Genomic DNA, 25,763 nt, shown 5'->3' on the forward strand with positions numbered 1-25,763 from the left:
GTTCAAAGATTAAGTGATTATTCATTTTTTGAGGATGAGGTCTCCTCTTTCCTCAGTTTTACTACAGGGAGTAGAAAAGGCAGCCAGAGCGTCCTACAGCCCTGAGTGCACTAGTGGGATGATAAGCATTGTGCCAGTACATCATTTTATACACTCTCCAAGCACCTGGTGGTCAGGGAAGAAATGCTATTAAGTGTGATCAATAGTCATTTTATTAAGAGAATATAAATATTCTGGTTAAGTCATCTCCGATCTAGGCAGGTGTGGCCTCTCTATTAGTTCCTGCGTCAGCCACTACTTCCTTTGTATGTGTTGTGTTTAGATCCTGTAAAGCACTCTGTAAACATTTCGTCCTTATAAGTGAGGTATTGCTTGCAAAAGAGCCAGGGTGACGTAACGGAGGCTCCCCTCGGTCTGGCAGCACTTTCACTGTAATGTAAACCCTTGATGCGTTTACCTATCAGTGGCTTCTCTGCTAAAAGAAAACACTTAACAGAGACGCCACAAAGTACTTACAAAACAACTTTTAATTGTAAAACCCACCCAACATTATCACCAAGAAAGACACAAATGTACCCGACACAGTATTAAACAAACTGTCAAAAAAACCAACTGATGATATGAATGAATATTGAACATCCACACCCCCTTAATCATTAAACACTTCAGTTTATAAAATCAATATTACTAAATGGCCGTGTCTATCATCCTTTATAAACAGTGGGTTGTGTCGATGGCGAGGTGGGATTTGAAGGACATGGTTTGAGTCTTTCCCTGTCTGTACAATTACTGTAGTCATCATCATATTATCCTAACAAATCTGCTCAGCCATAAATACCAGTAAAACACTGAAACAACAACATCATCTCTTTTTGGGGAGCTCATGAAGATAAAAGCATTTTCATGTTCATGAGTAAAAATGCAGAATGTGGATTTAACTGTAGAGTGGGCGACAGAGAGAAGAGGTAGATGGGTAAGAAGAGAATGCACCTGTTGAACTACAACTTTAAAGGGATCCCATGGCATTTTAACGTTTCATATGCTGTTTGCATTATATTTGGCACTCAGTTATTCTAAAATCATTTGTTGTGTGTGTGGTTACCATGACTCATTGCATTACTGATACTGGTTTGCAATTGCAGTGACGTAGCGATGAATAAAGAGGGGAGTAAATTCACTTTACCTGATGATCCACATGAAAATAACCAGCTATGTCAACACTGCACACGCAACCTTGAAAGATCTTTTTCCTTATCATGCATTTAAATTACGGCTATCACTGAGTTTGTCTCAACCACAGTCACAGCAACCAAACTGCAGCTCTTACAAAACATGACAAAGAAACTTTACAGGAATTCAAATGTAGGCACTGTGGAAGACTAGAGTTGTGAATACTTTGTGAAACCACCAAAAAAAACTGTACAAACCATCAAACGCTTCAAAACACTGTAACAAAAAGTTAATATCAGTCTCAAAAGACATTTAAACGGATCCACATTTTTTTAAAAGTACATTAATTAAAAATGTCATGGCAAGACTGACCAGGTTCATAAAAAAGTATTTCCCATATGTCACTGGACGCATTGTCCATAACCCTCTAGGTTTAAGATTAAAAACCTCCATGTTTACAATCACACATGATGTGGAGCACGTGTAACAAAACCTTCTCCCTGACCATGTCACTGAGCAAGTAAAGATTTGAATGCTCCAAGAAGGAGAGCCTTCTAAAAGGGCCAGTCTTGCCAAATTAAACTCAATATAAAATGTTTGCAAAGGCTCTTGAACAACAGTGCTGCAGACTATTGCAATAACTCTCCATGTGACTCAGAGGTCTCCATTTCAGATAAAGCTTCACCAACTGTAGGCGGCAGTTTACTTTGGGTGTGAACTAGGTTGTACAAAAATGGTCAAATCAGGTCAAAACAGTTGTGGTCTAACGCTCAGGGGTCAAACTTTGAAAAACTGAAATGACAGACATCAGCCATATAAGCTGAGCTCTGGGTATAACATTTTTCCTTAATGGTTTATATGGTATGTCATTTTGGAATGAGACCCTTTATTTGCTTATAATTGTCTGTTAATCAGGAAACCCTCTCTTTACTATCCAATGAGGATGAGATGGATACAGACAAAAAAAAAAGTAAAAAATAATAGCCCAATTCTGAACAGAGGTACTGGTGACTAACGTCAGTAAAAATAATGCTTCTATACCTGTTTGTCCTTTACAGGGATTCAAAACTGTGAGTCCTTTACTGCGCATGCCTGTTGGCCCAAGAGGAAGCTTACTGACCGGTGCCGCTGTTAGCCAAGGACTGTAGTGGATTGTGGGAAGATTCAGAGAAGTGTTCAGCTGTGTGCATTTTCATGCCTGCAGAAGTGAATGCTACCGTGTGTATGTGATATACAGTGTTATGTTTGCATGTACTTGAGGTCCTCGTGTGTTTGAGTGCATTTCCTGACGCGTCATTATATGCGTGTGTTTGGGAATGTGTGTGTGTGTGCGCTCCTCAGCAGTTGAGAATGGGTCTGTTTCTGTCGGGTCTGAATGGAAACACGGGGCTGTCCGAGTCAGCCTTCCCTCTATGGGGTCCCAGTGTAGCCACGGCCTGGAAGACAAAACACACACACACACACACACACACCAGGTTCTTAAAAGATGCCTGCACACACATTAATGCCATTGCCACCACGGGACAAAGACACAAGACACTTTTGCACACCTTTCTGATAGCTGTCCAGTCCTCCAGGATGTCCAAGTCAGGCAGCATGTAAACAATATATGGACGTGAGCGTGGTTAAGGAGAAGAAGCAGTATACGTAGAAATAGTAGTATCAATGTGAACAGTAGCAGAGGTATTAACAGTAGAAGGATATCGGACACCACAGAAGGTCGTTTCCTCTTCTTATCTGGACTTAACGCATCTCTCCTCTTCTTCCTTCCTGACAACTCATCATTCCACAGCTCTGATCGAGAGACGGAGAGAGAGAAAGACAGATCAAAATGGTTTGCACTGAATATAACACATTGGGCTTAAAGCGTGTAGAGTGCTCTTATTACCGCAGTTAAAATGTGTTCTATTTGGTGCCACGTGCATAACCTAACATCATGCAACGACTGTGTTCTGCGTGCATTACCTGATGTAATATCTATGCTGTGTCTGTCTTCCTCCAGTCTTCTAATTTTCTCCTCCAATTCACTCTGTACTGTATCAAACAGCAGCAGCTTCTCACTCTGCAACCACACACACAAAAGCATAGATCTAACACACAAGCATGCATCCAAATATGTACGTACACTGCCGCCAAAAGCACAGATCAAATGCTGCAGGACTTAAAAGAAAATGTATCACCTCAGCAATACACCTTAGTAAGACAGACGGTAATTTAAGTGCGTGTGTGTGTGTGTGTATGGGTACGTTTATCTTTGCAAGGCCCAATTTACGTTTTAGACCTTGAGAGTGAGGACATTTCAGCCAGTCCTCACTTTGGGCTGGACCTTCAAAGGGCAGTTTGAAGGTTAGGACTTGGTTTTAAGGTTAGATTAATAAGGTTTATGTTAAGCAAGTGTTGGACTACATCCCAAGGATGTAGTTTGTGGTGCCAAGGCAAAAAGAAAATCTATATAAAAAACTCCTAATGATAAAACATCTTATTAAAATAATCTTTAAATAATGTGCCAGAAAGGCTTTAGGGGTGGGGGAATAAAACAATGATCCCAGCCTCTCATGCTCAGTTTATTATCATGTGGTCTCCCCTCCAGGCTGTGATCAGGGTCAACCCTTTCACAAGTTTAAGGTTAGAATTAGCTTTAGGTTAAGTTAGAGGACAGAATGAGGATGAATCAAAAAGCAATATAAAACTCCTCTAATGATAAAACATCTTATCAAAAGAAGGGCTTGTGTTGGGGTTAGTTAATTTAGTTGTGATGGTTAAGGCTAGGGTTAAAGAATGCATTATATCAATGAGTCCTCACAAGTATAGAAGTATAAATGGGCGTGTGTGTGTCTGACCTCCCAGTGCTGGCATGCTGCTTGGGTCTCACACTCATACTTGTTCTTCACAGATTCCAGACACAGCTCTCTGTAAATTCCTGGCAAAGACAAAGGGAGACACACAATAACAGTGTGAATAAGGAAATGATAATGAGTGTGTAAGACTTTATGTCTGTGTGGTGAAGTTACCTGCCACCTTGGTTCGGACTTGCATGTTCTCTAGCAGTACCGCCAGAGGCTCCAGATATTCTGCAGCCCGGCCAGCATCCACCTCTGCCAGCTTGCTGTTCACCTGACTGAGACGCTCGTGATACAGCCTGCACAAAAAACACAGGTGTAACTACGGCCGTAGCTAATTCCTATGAGTGACTTTTTTAACATTTTATGTGTTTAGGTGTCAAAGTCAGAAGGTAAACTTGACAAATATCTAGTTCAGTCTTACTGGTCTTTGAGATCCGTGAACTGTTTCTCCAGATTGGACATTTCATCCAGACACTCCATCCTCCTCCGCTCACAGTCCTCCTCGTCCATTTCTGGAACACGATCAAAACACGCACAAAAAAAACTCAATGTATTATGAATTTAAATTTGAATAGCAGCTGTTTAGGAGCTGATATGGAAGCAAAACCTGGCTGACAAATTTTTCTGCTAGGTTATTTGTCTGCCAGCCATGAAAGATTTACAAATGGACAGTCTCACAAGGATGGACCAATTCATTGGTTAGGAATGTCCAGTCAAACATTTGACAGCAACTACTTTCTCTCAGAATCATTTACTGAAACAAAGTTTGAAGGAGAATGTTGTGCTCAATTTTAGCTGTTTCAGCATTTCTCACCAGAGCTGTCTCCATCCTCCGAGACAGAGGAGGTGTCAGAATCCTCCTCCTCTGAGCTGGACGCCTCTTGTTCGTGCTCCTCCACCTCCATCTCCTCTACTGTGCACTCCTTCTTCTCCCGGTCACGGTGCACTGGCATGGCAGCGAGTCGACTTCAGACTAATGAAGTGAATGTTAGATATAAAGAAAATGTCAGGTTCCTTTGGCAGTTTTACCTGCAACAGATACAGCTTTACACTTTTAACATATTATTTGATTCCATTTGTTTAGTTTAACTCCTGTAGATATTAAAAAGCTAAAAGATTTCAAAACATACCCACACTTTACATCTACTGGGGAGCTTTAGAAGTTTCGCATGTACATGAGAAAGTCTTAAGTCCAAAATGCAGTGCATAGTTATTATCAATGATGTTTTCCCGTCTGCATCATGCATAATTATAACCACTGAGTGTGTATAAATTTAAAAGTCACTTTAGATTAGATTAGATAAGATTAGATCAGCCTTTATTTGTCTCACAGGTGACAAATTTCAACATTACAGCAGAAAGTGGATAGCATGGAATAAAATAAAGTGATAAGTGACATTAACATAATACTAACAATATCAAAATTCTAAATAAATTATATAATACTAAAATTAAAAAACTATTTTTTTACACCTACAAAACAAATTACCAAATATGAAACAGCGCAAGTGACTATATGCATGTTGGCGTGCTTTTCCTTGACACTTAAAACAGATAAAAACAAATAAAAACAAATTCCAATATTAAACATGCAAAGTGACATTGTGCATTGATTTTCACTCAGTCTCTGAGTTGGGGTTTCTGTTTAATGCTTATCAGTGCTGATTATAAAGTCTCAGGGCTGCAGGAAGAAAAGATCTTCTGAATCTCTCCTTCACACATCTTCACAATTTCTCCTTTACACTTGAAATTAAAAAGATGGTTAAACACGTCTGAACATTAAGGGCAAATTACTTAATGGTCACAACTATTGATGCAGTCACGTCATATGGGCAACTAAAATGACTTGGCAGTTCAAAGTAATGACATCACTTGATGAGTAGTTGATTCGTTAGACATTTCTACCTGTAAGTTTTTTAATTTATGTTAGTGTTTAATACTCCCATTGTTATTTACCAAATGCAGGTAAGTTATTAACGTTAGTGCTGTAGGGTAGCCACCGAAATTATAATGATAATGACCGATGTTTTATACATTCTTGTCACGTATAGATATTTTTAATGGTAGATCAAATTGAAAAAAAAAAGTATTTTTGAAATGCGGGAAACACTGTAACGTCAATGAATATCTCTGACAACAAGAATGAACGCCCATTGCTATATGGCTTTTTTAGATAGCTTGTTATTAGTTCTGAAAACTTAGTCATGCAAATTAATTTAACTGACTAGCAGATGTAGGTGTGTGTCTTTTATCTATAACATTACAAGACGACATAAACATTAACAAACACATCAAGTTAGCATAACGTTAGCATGTTAGCAAACCAGTGTAGTTTGGTAGCAAGCAAGATTAGCACGAGTTGTTACAGAAATACATTACCAAGGAAGCTTAAAACTAAATCATAACTCACATGAGGGGGGTGCAGAGTGTTTGGGAGAATGATTAAGGTAAAAGCAACGTTCAGAGATAAGAAGCCAAAACTTATTTTTCCCTCGGTTACAATTTCACTCGTGTATCCCAGCTAAGCTAAAAACAAATGTCAATACGGCGCTCTTATTTCTATAGGGAACTGTAGTTTTCTGTATGGCTAACATTCACGTCACTGAAGAGCCAATAGTCAGCCGTAAACTACGTTACCCAGGGTTCAGCACTGTCGCTTGAGGCTGAGAGTTCGAACAGAATTGCTGAATGGCATTTAAAACTTTAACGCTTGTGAAATTGTTTCTATGGATATTGCCGTCTTCAACATTCGTATATGATAAAGTTCAGCCTTAACCAAAGTTTAGTTATTGTTGAACTATTTTGGCGTTGAATATCTCTGGTATCCATTATTTTGTTTTTCCTCCTCCCTCCTCCGCCATGATGTTTTCAGCGGAGCTAGCTAACCAGCTAATTTAGCCTTCAGGCTGCAGACTGTTGTGGAAACGGGGTGCGATGGATGGATGCTTTGCCCCGCTATGTTTTACAAATCTGCTGTAGTTTAAACAGAATGCGCTTTCTCCGACTAAATTTACCCCTCGGTATAATCCGCGCTGTTGTGGAGGGCAGCTATTTCGCAGTGCAGCGTTAATAAATGATCGAGGAGCCACGGATTTTCTTATAGTTTGAAGATTAACGCTGGCTGAGGCTATTTAAGTGGCTACACAGCTAGCTCCTCCTTGCTGTCTACCATCGCATTCTTGTGTCTCCTGCCCCAGGAATGTTCTCCAAAAAGCCTCATGGGGACGTTAAAAAATCAACACAGAAAGTGTTGGACCCAAAGAAGGACGTGTTGACGAGGCTGAAACATCTCAGAATAGTCATAGGTAAGTTAAAAATCATTATTAAGCAGCTAACACGTTAGCTTCTACGTGCCAGTCTGTGCATACAGGGAATGCCACACCAAACTAGTCTCAGAAATCATGAAAGTCATAGTTGTGTTGTGTGTAAATAGGGATACAACCTTTTCACAACAAACCTTGAGACAATTTCAGATTTTTTAGTATCTAACATCAATTCGGCAGCCCATTGCAAAGCAGTTGATCACTCATAATTTTGCCACATCCGTTCATCTTTAAAGTTATTGCTTTATTTCTTTCCCCCCGAGAATGACTATGATGGGCAGTAGTGACCTTATGTGTGTACAGGCTTATGTGAAAGACGTATACTCACTGTCACTGAGACTGTCGAGTTAGAACAGAGTTCGAAGACGTGCTTTACACATTGTGTAAGTGGCACTTCCATTACATTATAGGATTTTTAAAATTAAATTTGAGGTCTCTGCATAGAGGTGAATCGGGTGCGTGTTTTTACTACGTGTGAGAACATGTGTGTATGAAGCTGACTGCGTAGTTTTTTGGCACAGTGATGCTACAAGCTGTTAGTCAGGCAGGTTTGATTTATCCAGGGGTGTGTCTGAGTGCTGGAAAAGGACCTGGTGTGTGAGAATTGCTGAGTGGTATTTTTTTAAGATGTGTTACGACACAACACCAAATGCATTGCTTTGAATGTGTGGGAGAAAGGGAGGATGGCATGAATAAGTGATGGATTTGTGAGTGCCTGTGTACATCTTTCACTGATACACACTTTCTCTCACACATGTACACACCCACATAAGCACACACTGACAGGAGAGGGAAACAGCCGAGTATTTCCTCTCTGTCTGTATACAGAAACCCAACTTCCTGTTTCTATTGTAAGAGCTACTGGGGTGTGTGTGTGTGTGTGTGTGTGTGTGTGTGCGGGACAGTGAGAGAAGGGGTGTGCCCCTCCTATGGGGAACACAAGACCTTGATAACGATCACAGGCACACAAACACACTTGAAGTCACATTGTTTGGGGAGGAATGCTCAGACAGCTGGATAGCTAACCACACATTTTTAATGATCGTGGTGCCAGACCAAGCAGGCAACAATAATATACCTCACTGATGTTTTTCACTTCGCCGTTGTTCTTGTGAAAAGTGATTTTAATTGGCCAGTTTTCTTTATCCTCAAACAAGACCCTCCCCTGGGAGTGAGAGAGTTTTGCAATTCATACTTGATCTCAAATAATGATTCAACAGAAAGGTATTTCATCACTTTCAATGCGTTTGATGCAATCAGGTTATCAAGTAACTCGCCAGCCCTGTTGTTAATGCCAGACCAAAAACAAATAGCTGTTTGGATAATAACTAAACCTTGACTACATTTATGTGGAGGGTAATAGTGTAGCCATTGTCTAAGTAAGATAGTATTGTTTTTACAAGCTATTTAGCTAAATCCATCTAATGACGAGAGCAAATACCTCCATATCACATTACAAGGTCAGAATTTCCTTCCAGTATTAGAGGTCACACTTTGTTTGTTCCTGCCATGATGATCCCTTGAGGAACTTACAAGTTTGCAAATGCACTCATTCAAGTAAGGTTATCGGAAAATTCTGTTTTAATGGCAAGGTGTGTATATTTGTCATCTGGGTAAGAACAGAAACCAGACCATTGTGGAAACCTCAGAGTAAAGCAGCTCATTTGATAGATTACTGGTTCACACTTGTTGACTGACGTAGAACAGTAAGGTAAATGTAACTCTGGTCATCATGGACATCTAAAGGCCTGTTGCAATGGAAAGAGTGATAAATTGCTATATTTAAATTCTACTTTAATGCTAGTAAAAAAAGCTGTGTTAAAGATGTCCACCCCCAGAGGAAAATGTAAAAAAACACTCCGTTATGCCACTAAGACCTTACAAGGGCCACTATGGCATAGAACATGGAGTGTGTGTGTTTGCGAGTGTGCGTGTGTGTTTGCAAGTGTGTGTGTGTGGGAGTTCAGCTGTCAGACTTCATATAAACAAACCCAGAGACTATCACCAGAGGCTCTTCTGATTGTGTGTGTGTGTGTGTGTGTGTGTGTGTGTGTGTGTCAGTGCATAATGTCCCACATGCTTGTGTGTTTTCTTTCAGTTCTGACCCTGAACTATTAGTGGTGGTTGTATTCTCAGTATGTGCTGTATGTTTTATCTCCGTGTGTGAGTCGGTGTGTCTCCTTCCTAATGACAGCTGGTGGCGTTAAGGCAGAGATTCAGTCCAGAGCACATCCTTTAGAGCAGTACATCTGAAACTGTAGCTGGGACCCAGACTGGGCTGTTTTCTTTTCTACTGCTTATTTAGAGAACTCATATGCTGCGGTGAGGTTACATGGCTTAAATATACTTCCTGTGATGAAAAGGCAGAATTGTGTTTTCTTCACAACAGGTTGTCATTTAGAGCGCCAGTGATTAGTCGATTAGTTGTCAACTATTAAATTAATAGCTAACTATTTTAATAATCGGATCTGTGACGTTTTTCTAAGAAAATTTCCAAATTCTCTGATATGTGTGAATATTTTCTGTTTCTTTTTTTTTTTTTACTCCTCTTTACAGTAAACTAAATATCTTTATGTTGTGGACAAAGCAGGACATGTGATGATGTCATCTTGGGTTTTGGGAAACACAGATCAAAATTCTTCACCATTTCCTGACATTTTATAAACCAAACAACGAATTGATTAATCGATAATGAATATAATCATAAGTTGCAGCCCTTATGGATGTGTTTCGACTTTTTAGGGTGCTTTCACACCTGTAGTTTGGGTCATTTGGTCCGGACCAAGTGGAAAAAAATTATACACTGTTGCATTTTAGTTCTAGTCCGGTTCATGTTCACACACAGACTTCCTAGCTTGTTGATTGATGGACATCTTTGACGATCGTCATCCTGCATCATCAGGACCCACGTGGGGAAATCAAATTCTTGTGACTGACAGAAGTTTTATGCAGCAATTTAATGCTTCTGATCTGTATTGCAAAGAGCTCACGAAGTAATAATTTATTATAAGCATGATTGGTAATGTTAGACCACAGGTCGACCGCATATCCTATTATCATTAACGTTAAAACAGGACAACAGTAATAATTTGGAGCTTATTCGCCTATAGTATACTGTTGTATCGCTGTCACAAATGTTTTATGGACTTGAACTGACAGGATGACCGGAGTGCTACTTGTCCTCCTTTTTTGAACAGATTTTAACATATTAATCAGGGAAAATACCTGCACTTACAATTATACGTTACCAAATGATTTTCATAAACATAGCATGGCATACAGATCAATTATAAGATGAACACATTTTGTGGTCAGCAGATTGATTTTATCAGTGGTTTAGCTTTGAAAATAATGCTTAGATCAAATCTATTCCATCATAAAATAGAACAAAATCCTGTGATTGGTTTGTTTGTTTTCACATCACAAACAAACTGCACCAGAGTTCGTTGGAAAGCATACCGAGACCACCTCTCCCGTTATGCTTGTTTGGTCCGCTTCTGGTGCGCACCCAAGTGCAATTGCTGCATTCACACCAGCCCAAACGAACCGTACCAAGGGGGAAAACGAACTCTAGTGCGATTCAACTGAACTAAATGAGGCAGGTGTGAAAGCCCTCTAAGTCTACAGCATTTTACCTCCCTCTCCTCTGCTGTTATTGTTGCTTTATTTTATTTTTCTGTTTTTCTCTTGACTGAATACGGTTGGCGCTCAAGTTGAGAAGTACATTTGATGTTTCGTATGTGTGATGGAGGGTTGGTAAGGGACGTATAAATGAATGATGTGAGGAATGAAAATGAGGATGGTCATGTAACCAGTTGAAAGCTGTTTTCAGCACTGACAAAGTTTGTATTTCTGGAGGAATCAAGGACACACTTGTGGACAGTTTTTTAGTTAACCTTGTTTTCCTTCTTCTGAGTTTGTGTTAATTATTTGCCTTCTCATTTTGCAGAAAACGCAGAGCCTTCAGAGCTGAAACAGTTCTTCGACCTGAACTACTCCCATATCTACTATGTCTTCTTTGAGAACTTTGTCACCATTGAGGTCAGCCTCAAGCAAAAAGGTAAGTTTTACTTACTGTCAAAGTCAAGATCCAAACAATTAAGATGAGCTCTGGTCAGCATTCACAGGGTAAAAATACTTTCGGGGATCATTGCTGTATAGCAAGCAAGTGTGTTTGTGTTTCAGGTCACAAGTCTCAGAGGGAGGAGCTGGACTCAATCCTCTTCATCTTTGAGGTAATAAAATATTGTTGCAGATTGTAATTAAAATGGAAATTTAGAGACTGAAACTCTCTGAATGCTCAATGCAACATCTGACATTATGCGAAACTAAAATCACTGAAGTGTTCGTGATTCCTCTAACTTTCTGTCGGTGGTCTTAGTCTGAGGTCAATGCCAGCTGATGATGTGGTACTGACTAACACCACTGACATTTAGCAACACTCAGAACAGGGTGGTGGTGCTGAGAGTAGCCAGGATAAGATAGTATAGTGTGTGTGTGTGTTAGTGACCTCCATTTGGCCCTCCACACACATTAAATTCCAAACAATGCTGGGCAAAGCACAAGACCAGTGAGTACTTAATACAGGTTTTCCCTGATGTGCATTAGTTAACTTCAGGGTTGGACAAGAACAATGATTGATTACTTAAATCCTCCTTTCTTTAATGTACTCTCATAGCATTAAATTGTTTTAATCCGGTGAACAACCAGTGAAACCTTAACCATTAATTGTTGTTGTTATATAAGTTAATAAACCTCGTCCATCTGTAGTTGAAAGGCCAAATATACAAAACTCTCACATAACATCTTCTTCTTTTTCTCGCCAGAAAATCCTCCAGCTCTTGCCAGAGAGAATCCAGAGCCGGTGGCAGTTCCACAGCATCGGTACAAAACCACCGTCAGCCCCTTTCCTGACACACATGTTACAGTTGATCTTATACATGAGTGCAGCAGATCAGATCGTCGCAGCAAACTAGGTGTTGTTGAATCCGGTTTAACCAGTGCTGCCTCTTACCTGTACATGATAGATTCAGTATTTCAGTAATGTTAGACACCAACCACTGCAAACTGCAAAGAGAAGAATGCACGGCATACATTTTATTTATATAGCTCAATATCACAAATTTCCTTTAAGGTACACCACCTTAGATGCTCGATTTGGATCCTTTTAAAAGGGAAAAAAATGTGGAAATAAGTATCAAGTTACAAGGTTATAAAAATCAGTATATATTTCACAGATGCATTTTATATACCTTAAAATGTCTATACTACAATTTGGCAAGTCATTTTATTTTTCACCAAGTCAAAAGTATGTAAAATCAACTTTTAATGTTATCAGAGCTGTCTAACCATAAGTTAAATTAACAGCACACTGTAGTTGACCGGGCTGACATGTCTTTCTCTCTCAGGGCTGATCCTAAAGAAGCTGTTGCACACTGGGAACTCTCTGAAGGTACTGCTTTGATTTGCTGCTAACTCTAATGGGATAATTACAGCCTCGTCTTTTCTTTTTCTCTGTAGATTATATGAAAAGTGTTCACTTAAGCAGTATACATGTCGTTTTGCATCTCAGCATCATTACATTCTGATTGCAATCATTTTTTATGTTTTGATATTGATAATATTAGTATCATTACTGGAAAAAAAATGAGATTGTGACTAAAATCATAGTGAGTCTCTATTGGAATTTATACAACATTTTACAGAGCGTTTCCAGTTTTGTATCGTGCTGCATTAAGGAATATTTACTAACAGCAATTCACAAATTAGATTATTCAAAAAACTAGTAATATGCACTAATTTAGGTTTCTCTTTAGTGCTGATCTCTCCTTCTCTCATCTACACTGTAGATCCGTCGTGAAGGTGTGCGCTTGTTCTTGCTGTGGATGCAGGCGTTACAGAGTAATGCAGAGCGTGAGCAGCTCTGCATGTTTGCCTGTTTGATTCCTGGCTTCCCAGCTCCACTCTGCCATGGGACCCCACGCACCCTGGACACCCTGATCAACACGCCGCTGAGTTTAACAGAGAGTTAGTAGAACACACTCACATTGTAGATTGATAAATGGGCATCTGACAAGGTATAATATATTGGATGCGATTTGGAACCCCGTACATTTTTTCCTCAAGAGATAGTGTAGATTAAAGAAATGACAGCATCTTTTGCGGTATTCATTGTAATATAAACATTAAATCTCCATGCCCCCCCCTTGCAGCTCAGGTTACCCCAGAAGAGATCACTCCATTGGTTCCCCCCCAGTCTGGTGACAAGAACCAGGAAGACCTCACTGCTTACTTTTTAGAAGCTTTACTCAAATACATGGTAAACCAGGTATTATCATCATTTCTTACTAACACAGCTAACACTACATAATTACACTTTTGCACATGATGCCTTACTAATGCCACTAATGCTAAACAGGGAGAAAACAGGTCTGTCATTTGCTTACATTATCATATAAAGAAACGTGATGGTAGATGAAGTATTTATCTAACTCCTTACTGGTATCATTAATGTGTTCAAATACAAATGTCATCCCTTATTGACACATACTGTCTTTGTTCTTTTATTTCCTCTTCTTGCTGCTATCAGACACACATTGATAACATTCTGCCCTAAAACAATGGTGCTCTTCACCGCCTGGCCCTGTTTTGTGTGTGTAATGCTCTAACACAAGTGTCTCTCTCTCTCTTCTCTCTCTCTCTCTCTCTCTCTCTCTCTCTCTCTCTCTCTCTCTCTCTCTCTCTCTCTCTCTCTCTCTCTCTCTCTCTCTCTCTCTCTCTCTCTCTCTCTCTCTCTCTCTCTCTCTCTCTAGGCTAAGTCACTTGAGTGGCGCTGTAAAGAGAACCATGAACGTGGTTTCAGCTTCCTCTTTGGTCACTTCAGGAAGTTTTACCTTCCTCACATCTTTCCCAACTTCGCCATGGAAACCAACCTCTACAACCCAATACTGGGTCAGTTACGTTCGATCTTTAATAGCTACTGGAAACACACTGAACTGTAATGTTGTCTTATTTGAACCCCAGACTAAATATAAAAATAAAGATTTTCCTCTTTCCCTGCAGACGTGCCTCCGATGCGTCCTAAGCCGTACTACAGCGTGGTGCGCAGGGAGCAAGACGGCGGTGAAACGCTGTACTGCACCAAGGAGAGCTTCCTTCAGGCCCGAGTCATCTTCATCCGCTGGCTGGTTTCTTTCTGGCTCGAGCCACGAACGAGCACACAAACACACATCCCAGGAACAGAGGGAGAGAATGTCCCCAAGAACATACAGGTAACAAATCCATATTTTTGCAATAGACAGTCTGCGCCAAGTCTGGTTCAAGCCCCTGGAAAGTTCCATCTACTTACATCATTTACATTATCTATTATTTTCTCGATTGATAAATTGGTTGTTGTTGTTTTTAATAAAATATCAGTTCACAGAATCGAGTATGACGTCTACAGATGTCTTGTTTTGTACATCCAACAATAACTTTAAACATTGAGGTTTTAAAGTGACAAAGGAAAACAGGAAATAATGACATTATTGATCTTTTTTTTTTTTTGATAAATCAGCTAATCTATTAATCAACTTGTTGTTGGAGCTCTGGTAATATGTGGATTTTTAACAAGGCATTGCTTCTTGTCGTTCAGAGGGTTTATCCTGACAAAAGCCCACTAGACTTCAGGTGTGGATGTAGCGGATGTAAAATATTGATGTGATATTATTCGAAAAGGACATTTAATAATACAAACAATTTCCATAACACCAGATACACATAAGTGCATAAATGAAATGGATGACAAAATGTCTCCACAGCGAGCAGCAGCCGGACTGGCAGCTCGCTCTGCAGGCAGCTCAGATGACAGCAGCGGAGGTGGGATTCGGTCTGACAGCCACCTGGAAGGTAGCGGGTGCTCATCTGGATCAGGCGGAGGCAGCATGGGGATATCTATGGGTCCGGGAGCTGGGGGTGAGCCTGAACAAAGCCACTCCAACACATCCACTTTGACTGAGAGGGAGCCCAGCTCCTCCTCACTCTGCTCCATGGATGAAGAGCAGCTGACGGACATGGAGGTGGTGAGAAGAGTGCTGACCTGCTCCAGAACCAACGTCAACTTTATCACTGAGATCTTTAGACAGGTGAATGAGAATTAGTCGAGGGGGGGGGTCATTTAACTGTGTGGGGTGGTGATGGTGCATAGATAAGATGCTTGCCTTTGGTGTGGGAGACCCGGGTTCGATTCCCAATGTGAGACATCCACCATTGTGTCCCTGAGCAAGACACTTAACCCCTCGTTGCTCCAGAGGCGTGCGACCTCTGACATGTATAGCAATTGTAAGTCGCTTTGGATAAAAGCTAAATGAATAAATGTAAATGTAACTGACTTATGTGTCAAACATTTGATTGGCGCTTTAATGTAAGTCACATCTGCATTTGGAGTGGATTTATGGAAGTATTTTTTGTTCACACACTGTCTATGCACAAGTCACTTGGTCTTTTACAGCTGTCTTTCTTTGGAGGATTGTTTTAAAGTATATGTTGTGTAATATTACCTGTTAATATTTATATCTGTCTCTACCAATACAGGCGTTTCTCCTTCCCATGTGCGAAGCTGCAGCGATGCGTAAAGTGGTCCGTGTTTACCAGGAGTGGATCTCCATGGAGGACAGGCCAGTGTTTATGAAGGAGCCAGAGGAGGGCCCCTACCCCATAGCCACAGCCAGCAGCCTGGATTCAGGCTCTCAGCTCGGAGACAAAGACGATGAGGTGAGGAATTACTTGAAATCTGGAATATAATCATTAAATGCTGAAAATAAAGGCAGGCCATGTGAACAGAGCTTTATAATGTGATTTAATTCTGTGAGTGTTTTTTTCCCCTTTTCTTCAGGGAATGAACAAAGTGATTGACAGTGAATTGCTGGAGTACAGCGTTCATGCTGGTGTTCAGACTACCCTGCAGGTATGGCACACACACACATCTGTCTGTGTATTTCATACATTTACAAAAATGTGTCATTGTTACAGTGTTGTGTTCGTGTTCTTACTTTACCTCATAGAATCATCCTTAAGAAATAGTTTGTGGACCCATTTTACATCCCATCTGCTTGTCTCATTTTCAGGTGTTTATCACACACTCCTCCAACGTTTTCCTGTTGGAGCCAGCCAACGACATCAAGATCCTTTTAGAGGAGCATGTTGACATGTGCAAGCGAGTCCTGAACATCTACCGCAGCCTTGTCATGCATGAGACCATGGACCAGAAAACATGGTAAAAAAAAAAAAGAGAGAGAAGACACCAGATACTTTGTATAAAATAAGTATGAAACGCCATCTCGATTCATTTCAGTATAATGAAGTCTTTAATGGTTCTGTCACATTTTCTTGCTTTTTAATTTGTTTGTAGGGAGCAAGTCTTACTGGTTCTGCTCAGGGTGACCGAGTCAGTGATGAAAAGACCTCCATCCATCATGCCCCAGGGCAAGAAGAACAACACACTGTCAGGCAGATTGGCTGGACCTATCTTTCAGGTAAATTATTGACACTATATCAAACTGGCCAGATATTTTTTCATTTGTAGCAAACAGACAGTTTCACACATTACAGAGTGTTTTGTGTGTGCTAGAAAGAGACAGTTATGTTATTCAGAAACACACTTAAAAGCCAGCCCTGCTTGCACAAAGGTATGACTTTATTATATTCTGAACACCGTAATGGATAGTGCCCAGGTATGACCAGCTGACTCATATTTAGTTTTGAGTATTTTCTAATAATACATTCTATCATTTCATTCCCCGCTGTCTGGACAGACGCTTATAGTAGCCTGGATAAAGGGGAACTTAAATGTCTACATCAGCAGAGAACTGTGGGACGACCTTCTCTCCGTCCTCTCCTCTCTTACTTGCTGGGATGAACTGGTCACAGAGTGGTCGCTTACCATGGAGACCCTCACCAAGGTACTGGTATAGTTATTTTAATCTTTTTATCCTCCAAGCGTCATTTGCACACTGCGTTTGGATATGAATGCATTTAATTCATTCATTGTTTTAATACACGTTATCTTATTTCAGCTTGTAGTGCCCTGATTGAGAAATTAACATTTTGCTGTTAACAAGTCACCTGAGTTTTTAATTCAGTTACTGACTATGGCATCTGCAGATCAAGAATGGTCGTCAGAGAAGCAGAGAATCTATGAAATAGATTTCCATGCCTGTTCATTTTGCTCCTGTGTTCACTTTTGTTCTGTTTCTCACGTGTTCTGCAGTTAATGTGACCAGATTACATCAAGACCCATTATACGCTTATTTCCATTCTCCCTCAGCAAATGAAAAATGTGTCTCTCACCTTAAGCACTAGTTTAACATCACAACCAGTATAGCAACGTCAACATGAAAGTTTTAAATCTTGTCATTGTGTCTTAGGTGTTGGCCAGGAACCTGTACAGTGTTGATCTGAATGAGCTGCCTCTGGACAAACTCAGTGAACAAAAACAGAAGAAACATAAAGGAAAAGGTTGGTCAGTCTCGAGAGACTCTTATAGCCCTTATATAAAAACAGGCAGGACTTCCTACCAGCAGATCTGAAATACAGACAGCCGTTCATGTAACATCATGTAATCCTGAGTCAGCTGCAGCTATTGAATATAATTACTACACAACATAATCCGTGTGCTAAAAGTTAAAAATACAAGAAAGACATCCCAGCCTTTCTGTAATTCCTATAATATAAATGCATGTTGAACAATTACAAAATTTACACAATGTAAATATATTGAAATATAGCCAAAATATGAAATAAGAGAGACATTCTGTACACTAGACCTTTTCTTTACACATAATATTAGTGCATAGTTACTCATAGAGGTACCATATATCCTGAAATAAATACCATTAAATGTGCATGTCCCACTCCGTCCATCCACACCAGGCATTGGTTCGGAGGGCCAGCGACAGATTGTGGATCGTTCCTTCTCTAAAGGCTGGAGCAGAGACCAACCAGGCCAGGTGGCAGCCATGAGGCAGCGAAGCGCCACCACCGCTGGCTCACCAGGCATTGAAAAGGCCAGGAGTATTGTTCGCCAGAAGACTGTAGGTCAGTATCGCTCCTCTTACGATCTCTTGTGCGCGTGAAATTTAAAAGCCAGATGGCAGCACTGACTCCCAGACATTGTTCTGTGTATTCATTTTAAACTGGCATGTGAGTATTGGAAGAGAAACACAACTGGAAAAAACTGGTGTCTTTCCTCAGCCACATTAGAGAGCGTCTCTTTCTTCTCAAGTGAGTTTTATTTGACTTGACATCTCCTCCTCATTTCCTGTCCTGCCTGTCTGCCTGACAGGATGTTGTGGTGTCTGCTTACTGTCCTCCTCCTCAGTAGAGTCTTGTTTATGCAAAGTCTTCAACTGTGGCCACTGGTGTGAAAGACCTTGTCATAACACCACACCCTTCAGCAAGATGATGACAACTTATGATTAAAAACAAGTCAGACTAAGACCATTCAACTTGAAGTGTTAAAATGTGCATGCTTTTCCTGTTAGAAATGAGTTTACACATGCTGACCATGACTTATCTGGCCAAAAGAAGGTAGCGCTACTGAGTATCATGGTCTTCAGAGGCGGTATTTGAGCTATACAGTGTGCCAAGCTGCCACCAGCCTCTCAGTCTCTTTCCTCCAGAGTTAACCCTGTCTCACTCCTCCTTCACCCTGACTCTTTCCCCCCTACGTCCGTTCCCTTGTCTGCACTCCACTGTCATCCCATCTGTCTTTCTGTGCTTCATCTCTACCATAAAAATAATGTATTTATTTTACTTATTTTCTTTCATTCTTTCACTTTTAACACTTTTAACTTTATTTTTTTTTACTTCTTTGCTTCATTTTTACCTTTTCTCTCTCTCCCATCTACTATCTTTATATGTTCTGGTCTTACTTTTGACATGTCATTGTTTTCATTCCATTCACTTTTCCACCCTCACACCCATACCTATCTTCCACTTGCCTCTTCACCTTACTTGTCACTTCAACAATACCCTCTTTTCCCTTCTTGCTGCCTTCTTTGCTTTCCTTTTTCTGTCTCACACTTTCCCCCTCTTATTCTGTCTCTCTTCTATCTGTTCTTCCCACTTCTTCAGCCCTGCGTAGCTGTTCTACAGGGGACTCTCTGCTGTCCTCAGCCTTTATCCGCAGTGCTAAGAGTGCTCCTGCTCTGGCTCCGCCTCTTCCTGTACTCCTCCACCACCACCACCACCCTTTACTACCCCCCCTTGCCGACCAGCTGGCAGGTATTCACTCTTTGCACTGCCTGCCTGTCTGGAAACTTTACTTGTCTGTACATCTGTCAGCAACTGAAACTTTTTATGCCTGTCGTCTTGTCTGTTTATCAATTGTTCTGTATATTTATTATGTCGTTGAAGCAACAGTTTGCATGTGATCCATCCGAAATCATACAGCCCTTCCCTTTTTGGCATCTAACTGTGACGATCAGTCTGATTTTGAGAAATGCTTGAACATCATAAATGCGCTATTCTTCTGATGCAATAATCTGATCGGCATTGCTCGAGATTGTGCATGTGACAAATGGATGATCAAAGCATTAGGTATCGCTCACTTAAAAGTAATTTCTGGCATTTTGAAAATACAGAAAGTTTTGTGACGAGTTGAGTTCCTTTTTCACGTTGGCACATTGTCTCTAAGCTGTCTATAATGTATGTCCGCCACAGCCTCCCAATATAATTATTATTGTCATGGTTTTAACTCGGTGAGAGAATGAAATATTGCTAAGCCGATACCAACGAATGACATGTGTTTTATACTTTACTATTTGATGTAAATTAGAATTGTTTTACAGGTAGATGGTGACAGCTTATGTATCTCTGCTGTTGTTGTTTACATGTCTGCATGAAACTTGACCTACCTATTTTACTGTCTGCTTGCTTGTTTCTCTACCTGTTAACGTGCAGCTTTTACTCAGCTGTCTGCTTGCACACGTGCATGTTCGTCTGTCATTTCTTCAACTTCTTCATTTATTTCCGCTTTTGTTTATATGCCTTTCTCGTAAACCTCCCAATCATTGATGTTGTGTGGTGTTTCATTTGATGCCGTTTAATCAACTCCTCCCCTTGTTTTCTTTGTCATATCCTCTGCTCAAGTGATTTTACTTAGATATATTGGTTTACTTTTTTAACTTGAGGGTTTACTTTTGATATGTGTTTTGTGGTCGTCTCTTATAGATGATTACAGCTCTATGAAAATGTATTTACAATTTGACATGCGGTCAAATTGAAAACTGCCAAACGGACATGAAAAATGTCCCTACATACGAGGAAACTACTAACTATAATAGATTTGGGTTTCTTACAGGAGTGAGTCCATGCTCTTTGTGGTATGACTTTGCCAGCTTAGCATAAACTGTCTTTTCAAAGGATTGGTGTTACTCATTATGTAACCACAAATCAGTTATCTATCAGAATGACCTCACTTTTGAATGATCTCTAGATGTGAATGTTTTACAGCAGTCATTGAAAGAGGGGCTAGTTTTTAGTTTTGTGTTTGGTCATAAGCGTGTATTCTTGGTAAACAGTGTTTACCGGCAGGTGAGGCGGTATTCAGTTGATTGCAGTCTGCAATTGCTAGATGCCACTAAATCACATTTCATTTTAAAAAGATCCATATCCCAGTCTGATAATTAACTAGATGATGTCTGATATGAAACCAGTTTGCTTTGATCTCACTAGGTTAGGTCAGCTAATGACCGTGATGTGGTGACTTGTTCAAGGACCGTAGAGTGTATGTATGTATAGTCAGTTCTGGCAAGTGTCCTTAGGTTTCATGAAAGGTGTTCTATAAATTTAAGGTGGTGGTGGTAGTAGTAGTAGAAGATTGCTCGGTGTGTATTTTATTTTTTAGATTTATTTTATAAGAATGTTTTTGGGTATTTGTTCATTTAGGTGTGTGTGTGTGTGTGTGTGTGTGTGTGTGTGTGTGTGTGTGTGTGTGTGTGTGTGTGTGTGTGTGTGTGTGTGTGTGTGTGTGTGTGTAGCCCACCACTAACCTTATTTTTATCTTCCCCCAATTTCCAGACCTCGAGGATCCGCCAATCACGCTGACATCCCTCACCAGGTTGCGCCACTCCTCCCAGAGCGACGAGGCCCCTCCCACCTCCTGTTCTGAAGTCTTCCAGGGAGGGGCGTGTGACCTCGATCCCCCGGCCCCTTCCTCCCTGGCAAGGAGCAGCAGTGCCTCTGACATCATGGAGCCTTTCATCGCAGAGCGGGTCAAAGGTGAAGACCCCCAGAGGGATCCCACTTCATTCCCGAATCCCCACCACCACTCCACAACTTCTTCCTTACTCGTAGCCAGCAGCCACGCAGCTCAACCACTCTCACACCCTTTCTCCCCCCCCTCTCCCACCCCTTTTTCCTTCTCCAATGGTGGTGTTTCCTTGTCTACAGAGGATGAGGGTAGTGTTTATGACCAGTTCTGGCACCAGATTGGCTCTCGCAGCCAGGGTTCTGGTTCTGATTGGGTAAGCGACTGGGATTCTGCCTTCACCTGTTCGTCTGAAAAGGAAATCAATATAGTGGAGGGTGAAATGGGGGCTGGGGAAGAGGAGGATGATTTGTTTTCCTCTATTAGGGACTACCTCATACTCAAAGGAGGTGAGAGGAAGGAGGAGACCAGAGAGAGCGATAGTCCTGGTCACGTACTAGTAAACAATGTTGCAGCGTCACCTGTACCTGTGCAAACAGGGGTAGCTAGAACACAAATGGAATACACAGGACAGGCAGGACAGGCGAGACAGGTGGTGAGAGAGGACAGACAGGTAAGTAAATCTGTGAGACATAGCAGTGTGGATTCAACAGAGGAGAATGAGGCAGAACAGCGAAGCATCTATGAGTGCCTGGAGCTGCAGTGTCAGTGGCCATCACCCAATGCTAAGGGTAGTGCTAGCTTAGAGAGACACACGGGGGAGAAAAAGGGAGGAGGAAATACTGGAAGTGCAGCTGAATGGGAAGGGAAATGTGACATGTGGGGGGAAATAGGAGATGAGAAACAGGATGATAAAGAAGCAGCAGCAAAAGAGAGGTCCAGATTAATTAGACAAGACACTATCACAGTAGAATCTAGCACTGAATCAAATCAAACATCAGACCCAACTAAGGCCAAGATGTACCGTAGCATCACCAAAAGGCATTCTGGGGGGGTTCATGTCAGCTTTCGGCCCTCAACTGAATCAGTCCAGTTTCACAACCCTCTTGAGAGTAAAGAAGCCCATTGGAAAGCCAGGCTTCGCCGCCTCAGTCACTTCCACACTCACAGCCACTCAGCTGGGGAGAGGCCTGGGGCCGGAGCTGGGTCGAAGCTAGGAGCAGGGGGTGCAGGTAAGTTGGGCTCTGTGGCTGGAGTTAGCCATAGAGCAGGGGCACATGAGAAATTATCCTCTGGGACTTTTACGGTTATCAGCGGGCCAGGGAACACAGCGATTGACGGAGACCTGGAAAACAGGGCTTGTTCTGGAGGGGACAAGGACAAGCAACATCCCGGATCCTGTGTGGGATCCAGCCTGGGCACTGAAGGTCACTCAGAGGTGTTATCAAGCAGTTCAGGTTTCTCTGGCGTGTCGTCAGGGGTGCGTGGCCGTTTGGGGCGTTCTGCCTTGCGATCTCGAGCCTCCCGATCACGCTCCCAGGAGCCAGGCAGCACTGCCTCACGACACCAGGGGGCTCTCCTTGGTGGCGTCTATAAGACTGTGGTCCACGCTCTGTCCTCAAAGCCCCGGCCCCGGGGTCAGGGTTCATCCCAAGGCTCGTCGCCACAGCGGCAGGCCCGGGCTTCCATGGGTGACGCATCACTAAGAGACCTCTACTCCCATGTCCTGGGCTACTTTGGACGAAAGACGACTACGCCAGGTGAGGATTGCAACGAACGAAGCGCTCACAAAGGACACAACAGATACAACAGCAACTTTGGAAAGACAAATTCTCACCAACACACAAACACCAACAACTCTCTTTTCCTTTTTGGCTGTTTTTAACTGGTTTGTTATGATGGAATGATATTTTTTTGGCTGACACTCATCATCTTGCTGCTGGACTGAAATTCAAACTCCCTGTAGATGTGTTTTCTCTTGAACGTAGCCCCTCCTCCAGCCTGCCTCCTGTCAAGGACCCTCCCCCACCCCACCCCTTCTACCCATACCTTCCCACACCTTCCCACCTGTTCCTCTACCTCGGACGCTCCCTCCCTCCTCCACCTGTCCTCTTTTCTTCCAAGGGCTTTGGGATCTTAACCTCTTTCCCCTCTTCTCCACCTTCTCCTCCCTCTCCTTGATGTTGCATGCGGCCTCCTCGTGCCTCCTTCACCTCCTCCCCGGACTCCGGCTCCTCTTCAGATGCTCAGGAGGAAACAACAGTCCACAGAAACCTTTACAAAACATCAAAAGAAAACCGACGTGGCTATACATAATGCCGCACAGAAAGCTACCAAATGTTTGTGGCTTCCATCAGAGCTTTGTTATGTAGATTTAAATGTTTAGATATGGAAGTTGAGTTTATAAAGCACTGGCTGATACATTTACATGTAGTGTTAAATTGCTGTAGTTCATTCACAGGCCACTAGAATGCAGCATGAGACCTTATGTTAGAACAGCCAAACATAGAATTTGAATGGATAAGAAAAGGTATGCACTTTTATACCAACAATTTCGAATGGTTATTTGCCGTGTACACCGCCACAAGATAACATCAAACATGATGATTAGTAACGTGCACATTCTACTTAGCAGAACAAATACCCTTTTTCTATTCATTCTAATTCTTGGGCTGCTGAACTGGGTTGAAATGGTTTTCTGTTTTCTGAAATGATGCTGCACTGCCACATTTCTTACTTTATTCAGGTGTGTTGCCAACTTGACCCAACTGGTACCAGTTAATCATTTATGTTTATTTGGTTTGCCAGATGTTTGAAATTTGCGAAGTACGGTAATACGGAATAATTATTTTGACATGTTAATATTTGAAGTAACATTATTGCGTGGATCAAAAACATTGACAGCAACTTCACTTTCACAATTACAGTGATTTTATCAACCCTAATCATCTGGTACTCTCTAGACTAAAACCAGATATAATGTGACTTTCTGGTTGTCTCTTTGGATGTGTGTTGAACTACCTAAACTCTGTGACTGCTGATGGCTATGCATAATCCTTGTTCTATGAACACAGGTGGAGCCCTCTATCAGGGTTTTATAAGCCTAGCACACAACTTCACAGATCATAGCACTAAAAATTTGCATGTCCATGCACAGCCAATTAGAGTAAGAACTGACACGACAATTGACTGTCCTTTTTCCAGGGGTGCAGCCACTTGAGCTGCGCTGTCGTGCACTGTGCTGCACTCCGTAATACTTGTATTTGCATCCTCACACTAGCAGCTTATTTTGCTGAAATACAATCAAGCGTGAGGGTCTCCACCCTAAACTGAGGAGGAGGTGAAGACCTTACAGTTCGGCTACAAAAAGTGATGTTCTCAAAAGATGTCATCTTTCAGTAGTTTGTAGCTACCCAATTAGAGTACGCCTCTCAATTCTCTGTGCAGCTGTACTGCTGCAATATTGCAGAGTTGCAGCATATTCCATTGCAGTCTTTCTGATTCTGATCCTGTAGGAGTATGTCTTTACATAGAATAGCAGTGATAGGTTCCTCAGCAGCTAGTTAATTAGCAGGAAGCTTTAGGGAGTCAGCGTTAAACACATAATTCCATTAGATGACAGCATTACTAAGACAGAAATAGGCTAATCCACATGGACTTATCACATACAGAACATGCAAATATTCAGTGCATAGATCTGCAGATACAAGTCTGTAAAGCCTTGTTAATATAACTGTTAACTGCCGGCTAACATCACAGCTTCGCATTCCTATAGTGCTACTTTTTACCTGAACTGCAACGTCATGCTATAGTCCCAGTGTGAAATACACTGTATATGTAGGCACGGAGTATTTATTTATTGGGCCTTAATTGATACAATAATATAATTGAGAAACAGATTGGGTTCTAATTTTTCAGGCACCTCATACGAGGGCTGAACTATTAATCGAAAAATTATCCAAATTGCAGTGTGGCCAAGTGCAATATCTAAATCGCAGGAGCTGCAATTTTTTGTTGAAGGTAAAATGTGTCACAGGATACCATTGCAAAAGAAGCAGCCCTACTGTATACAAGTATCATTCCTGTTGTTGTTGTTGGTGATGTCATGGCAAATAACCATTACAGGTGAGTAGTCAACAAGCAGAACTATTTTCATGGTCTTTAACAATCGGGCTAGAATAACTGTAAGTGAAGATCTAAAGTAATGTTAAAGCTTAGTGCTATTATGATTGATATGTTTAGTAATTAATAATACATTTTGGCAGTGTTAGTTTGCTGCTGTCTTCAGTTCCCACCATA

At 41.3% G+C, this 25,763-nt stretch overlaps 2 protein-coding genes across 6 annotated transcripts in view; one reads left to right on the plus strand and one right to left on the minus strand.

Annotated features, from left to right (window-relative positions):
- Positions 1-508: 508 nt before the first annotated feature.
- Positions 509-6,581, minus strand: brms1la (BRMS1 like transcriptional repressor a). The gene is made up of 9 exons (XM_038729918.1): positions 6,424-6,581; positions 4,828-4,986; positions 4,435-4,525; positions 4,182-4,309; positions 4,011-4,090; positions 3,136-3,232; positions 2,875-2,964; positions 2,721-2,785; positions 509-2,606 (listed from the first exon to the last, which is right to left on the minus strand). The coding sequence occupies exons 2-9, from the start codon at positions 4,964-4,966 to the stop codon at positions 2,508-2,510; spliced, it is 789 nt and encodes a 262-aa protein (XP_038585846.1). The 5' UTR covers positions 4,967-4,986; positions 6,424-6,581; the 3' UTR covers positions 509-2,507.
- Positions 6,582-6,857: 276 nt separating this feature from the next.
- Positions 6,858-25,763, plus strand: part of ralgapa1 (Ral GTPase activating protein catalytic subunit alpha 1) — a 69,795-nt gene continuing 50,889 nt past the window's right edge. For 2 of the 5 annotated variants that reach the window (XM_038729909.1, XM_038729911.1), the window contains exons 1-18: positions 6,858-7,318; positions 11,286-11,396; positions 11,522-11,571; positions 12,163-12,220; positions 12,745-12,788; positions 13,186-13,363; positions 13,549-13,664; positions 14,149-14,287; positions 14,399-14,607; positions 15,136-15,459; positions 15,908-16,087; positions 16,209-16,280; positions 16,441-16,589; positions 16,725-16,848; positions 17,128-17,274; positions 17,740-17,830; positions 18,245-18,409; positions 21,395-23,224. In XM_038729909.1, the coding sequence (XP_038585837.1) occupies positions 7,213-7,318; positions 11,286-11,396; positions 11,522-11,571; positions 12,163-12,220; positions 12,745-12,788; positions 13,186-13,363; positions 13,549-13,664; positions 14,149-14,287; positions 14,399-14,607; positions 15,136-15,459; positions 15,908-16,087; positions 16,209-16,280; positions 16,441-16,589; positions 16,725-16,848; positions 17,128-17,274; positions 17,740-17,830; positions 18,245-18,409; positions 21,395-23,224 (4,093 nt within the window). In that variant the 5' untranslated portion in view covers positions 6,858-7,212. The remainder of the gene's footprint in view (positions 7,319-11,285; positions 11,397-11,521; positions 11,572-12,162; positions 12,221-12,744; positions 12,789-13,185; positions 13,364-13,548; positions 13,665-14,148; positions 14,288-14,398; positions 14,608-15,135; positions 15,460-15,907; positions 16,088-16,208; positions 16,281-16,440; positions 16,590-16,724; positions 16,849-17,127; positions 17,275-17,739; positions 17,831-18,244; positions 18,410-21,394; positions 23,225-25,763) is intronic. The other 3 variants (XM_038729912.1, XM_038729910.1, XM_038729913.1) reach the window with 3 other exon arrangements.

This window comes from Micropterus salmoides, unplaced genomic scaffold, assembly GCF_014851395.1.
Source record: "Micropterus salmoides isolate LMB-PRFRI ecotype aquatic unplaced genomic scaffold, ASM1485139v1 Ms_hic_scaffold_19, whole genome shotgun sequence".
NCBI classification, from domain to species: domain Eukaryota; kingdom Metazoa; phylum Chordata; class Actinopteri; order Centrarchiformes; family Centrarchidae; genus Micropterus; species Micropterus salmoides.

Bases quoted from the DNA above. Each gene is read 5' to 3' on its own strand.
- brms1la (XM_038729918.1), bottom strand. From the start codon at position 4,966: ATGCCAGTGCACCGTGACCGGGAGAAGAAGGAGTGCACAGTAGAGGAG. The intron at 4,091-4,181 runs GTAACTTCACCA...TGTCTTTGCCAG, and splicing joins AGTCCGAACCAAGGTGGCAG to GAATTTACAGAGAGCTGTGT. The intron at 2,965-3,135 runs GTAATGCACGCA...TCTCTCGATCAG, and splicing joins CAGCATAGATATTACATCAG to AGCTGTGGAATGATGAGTTG.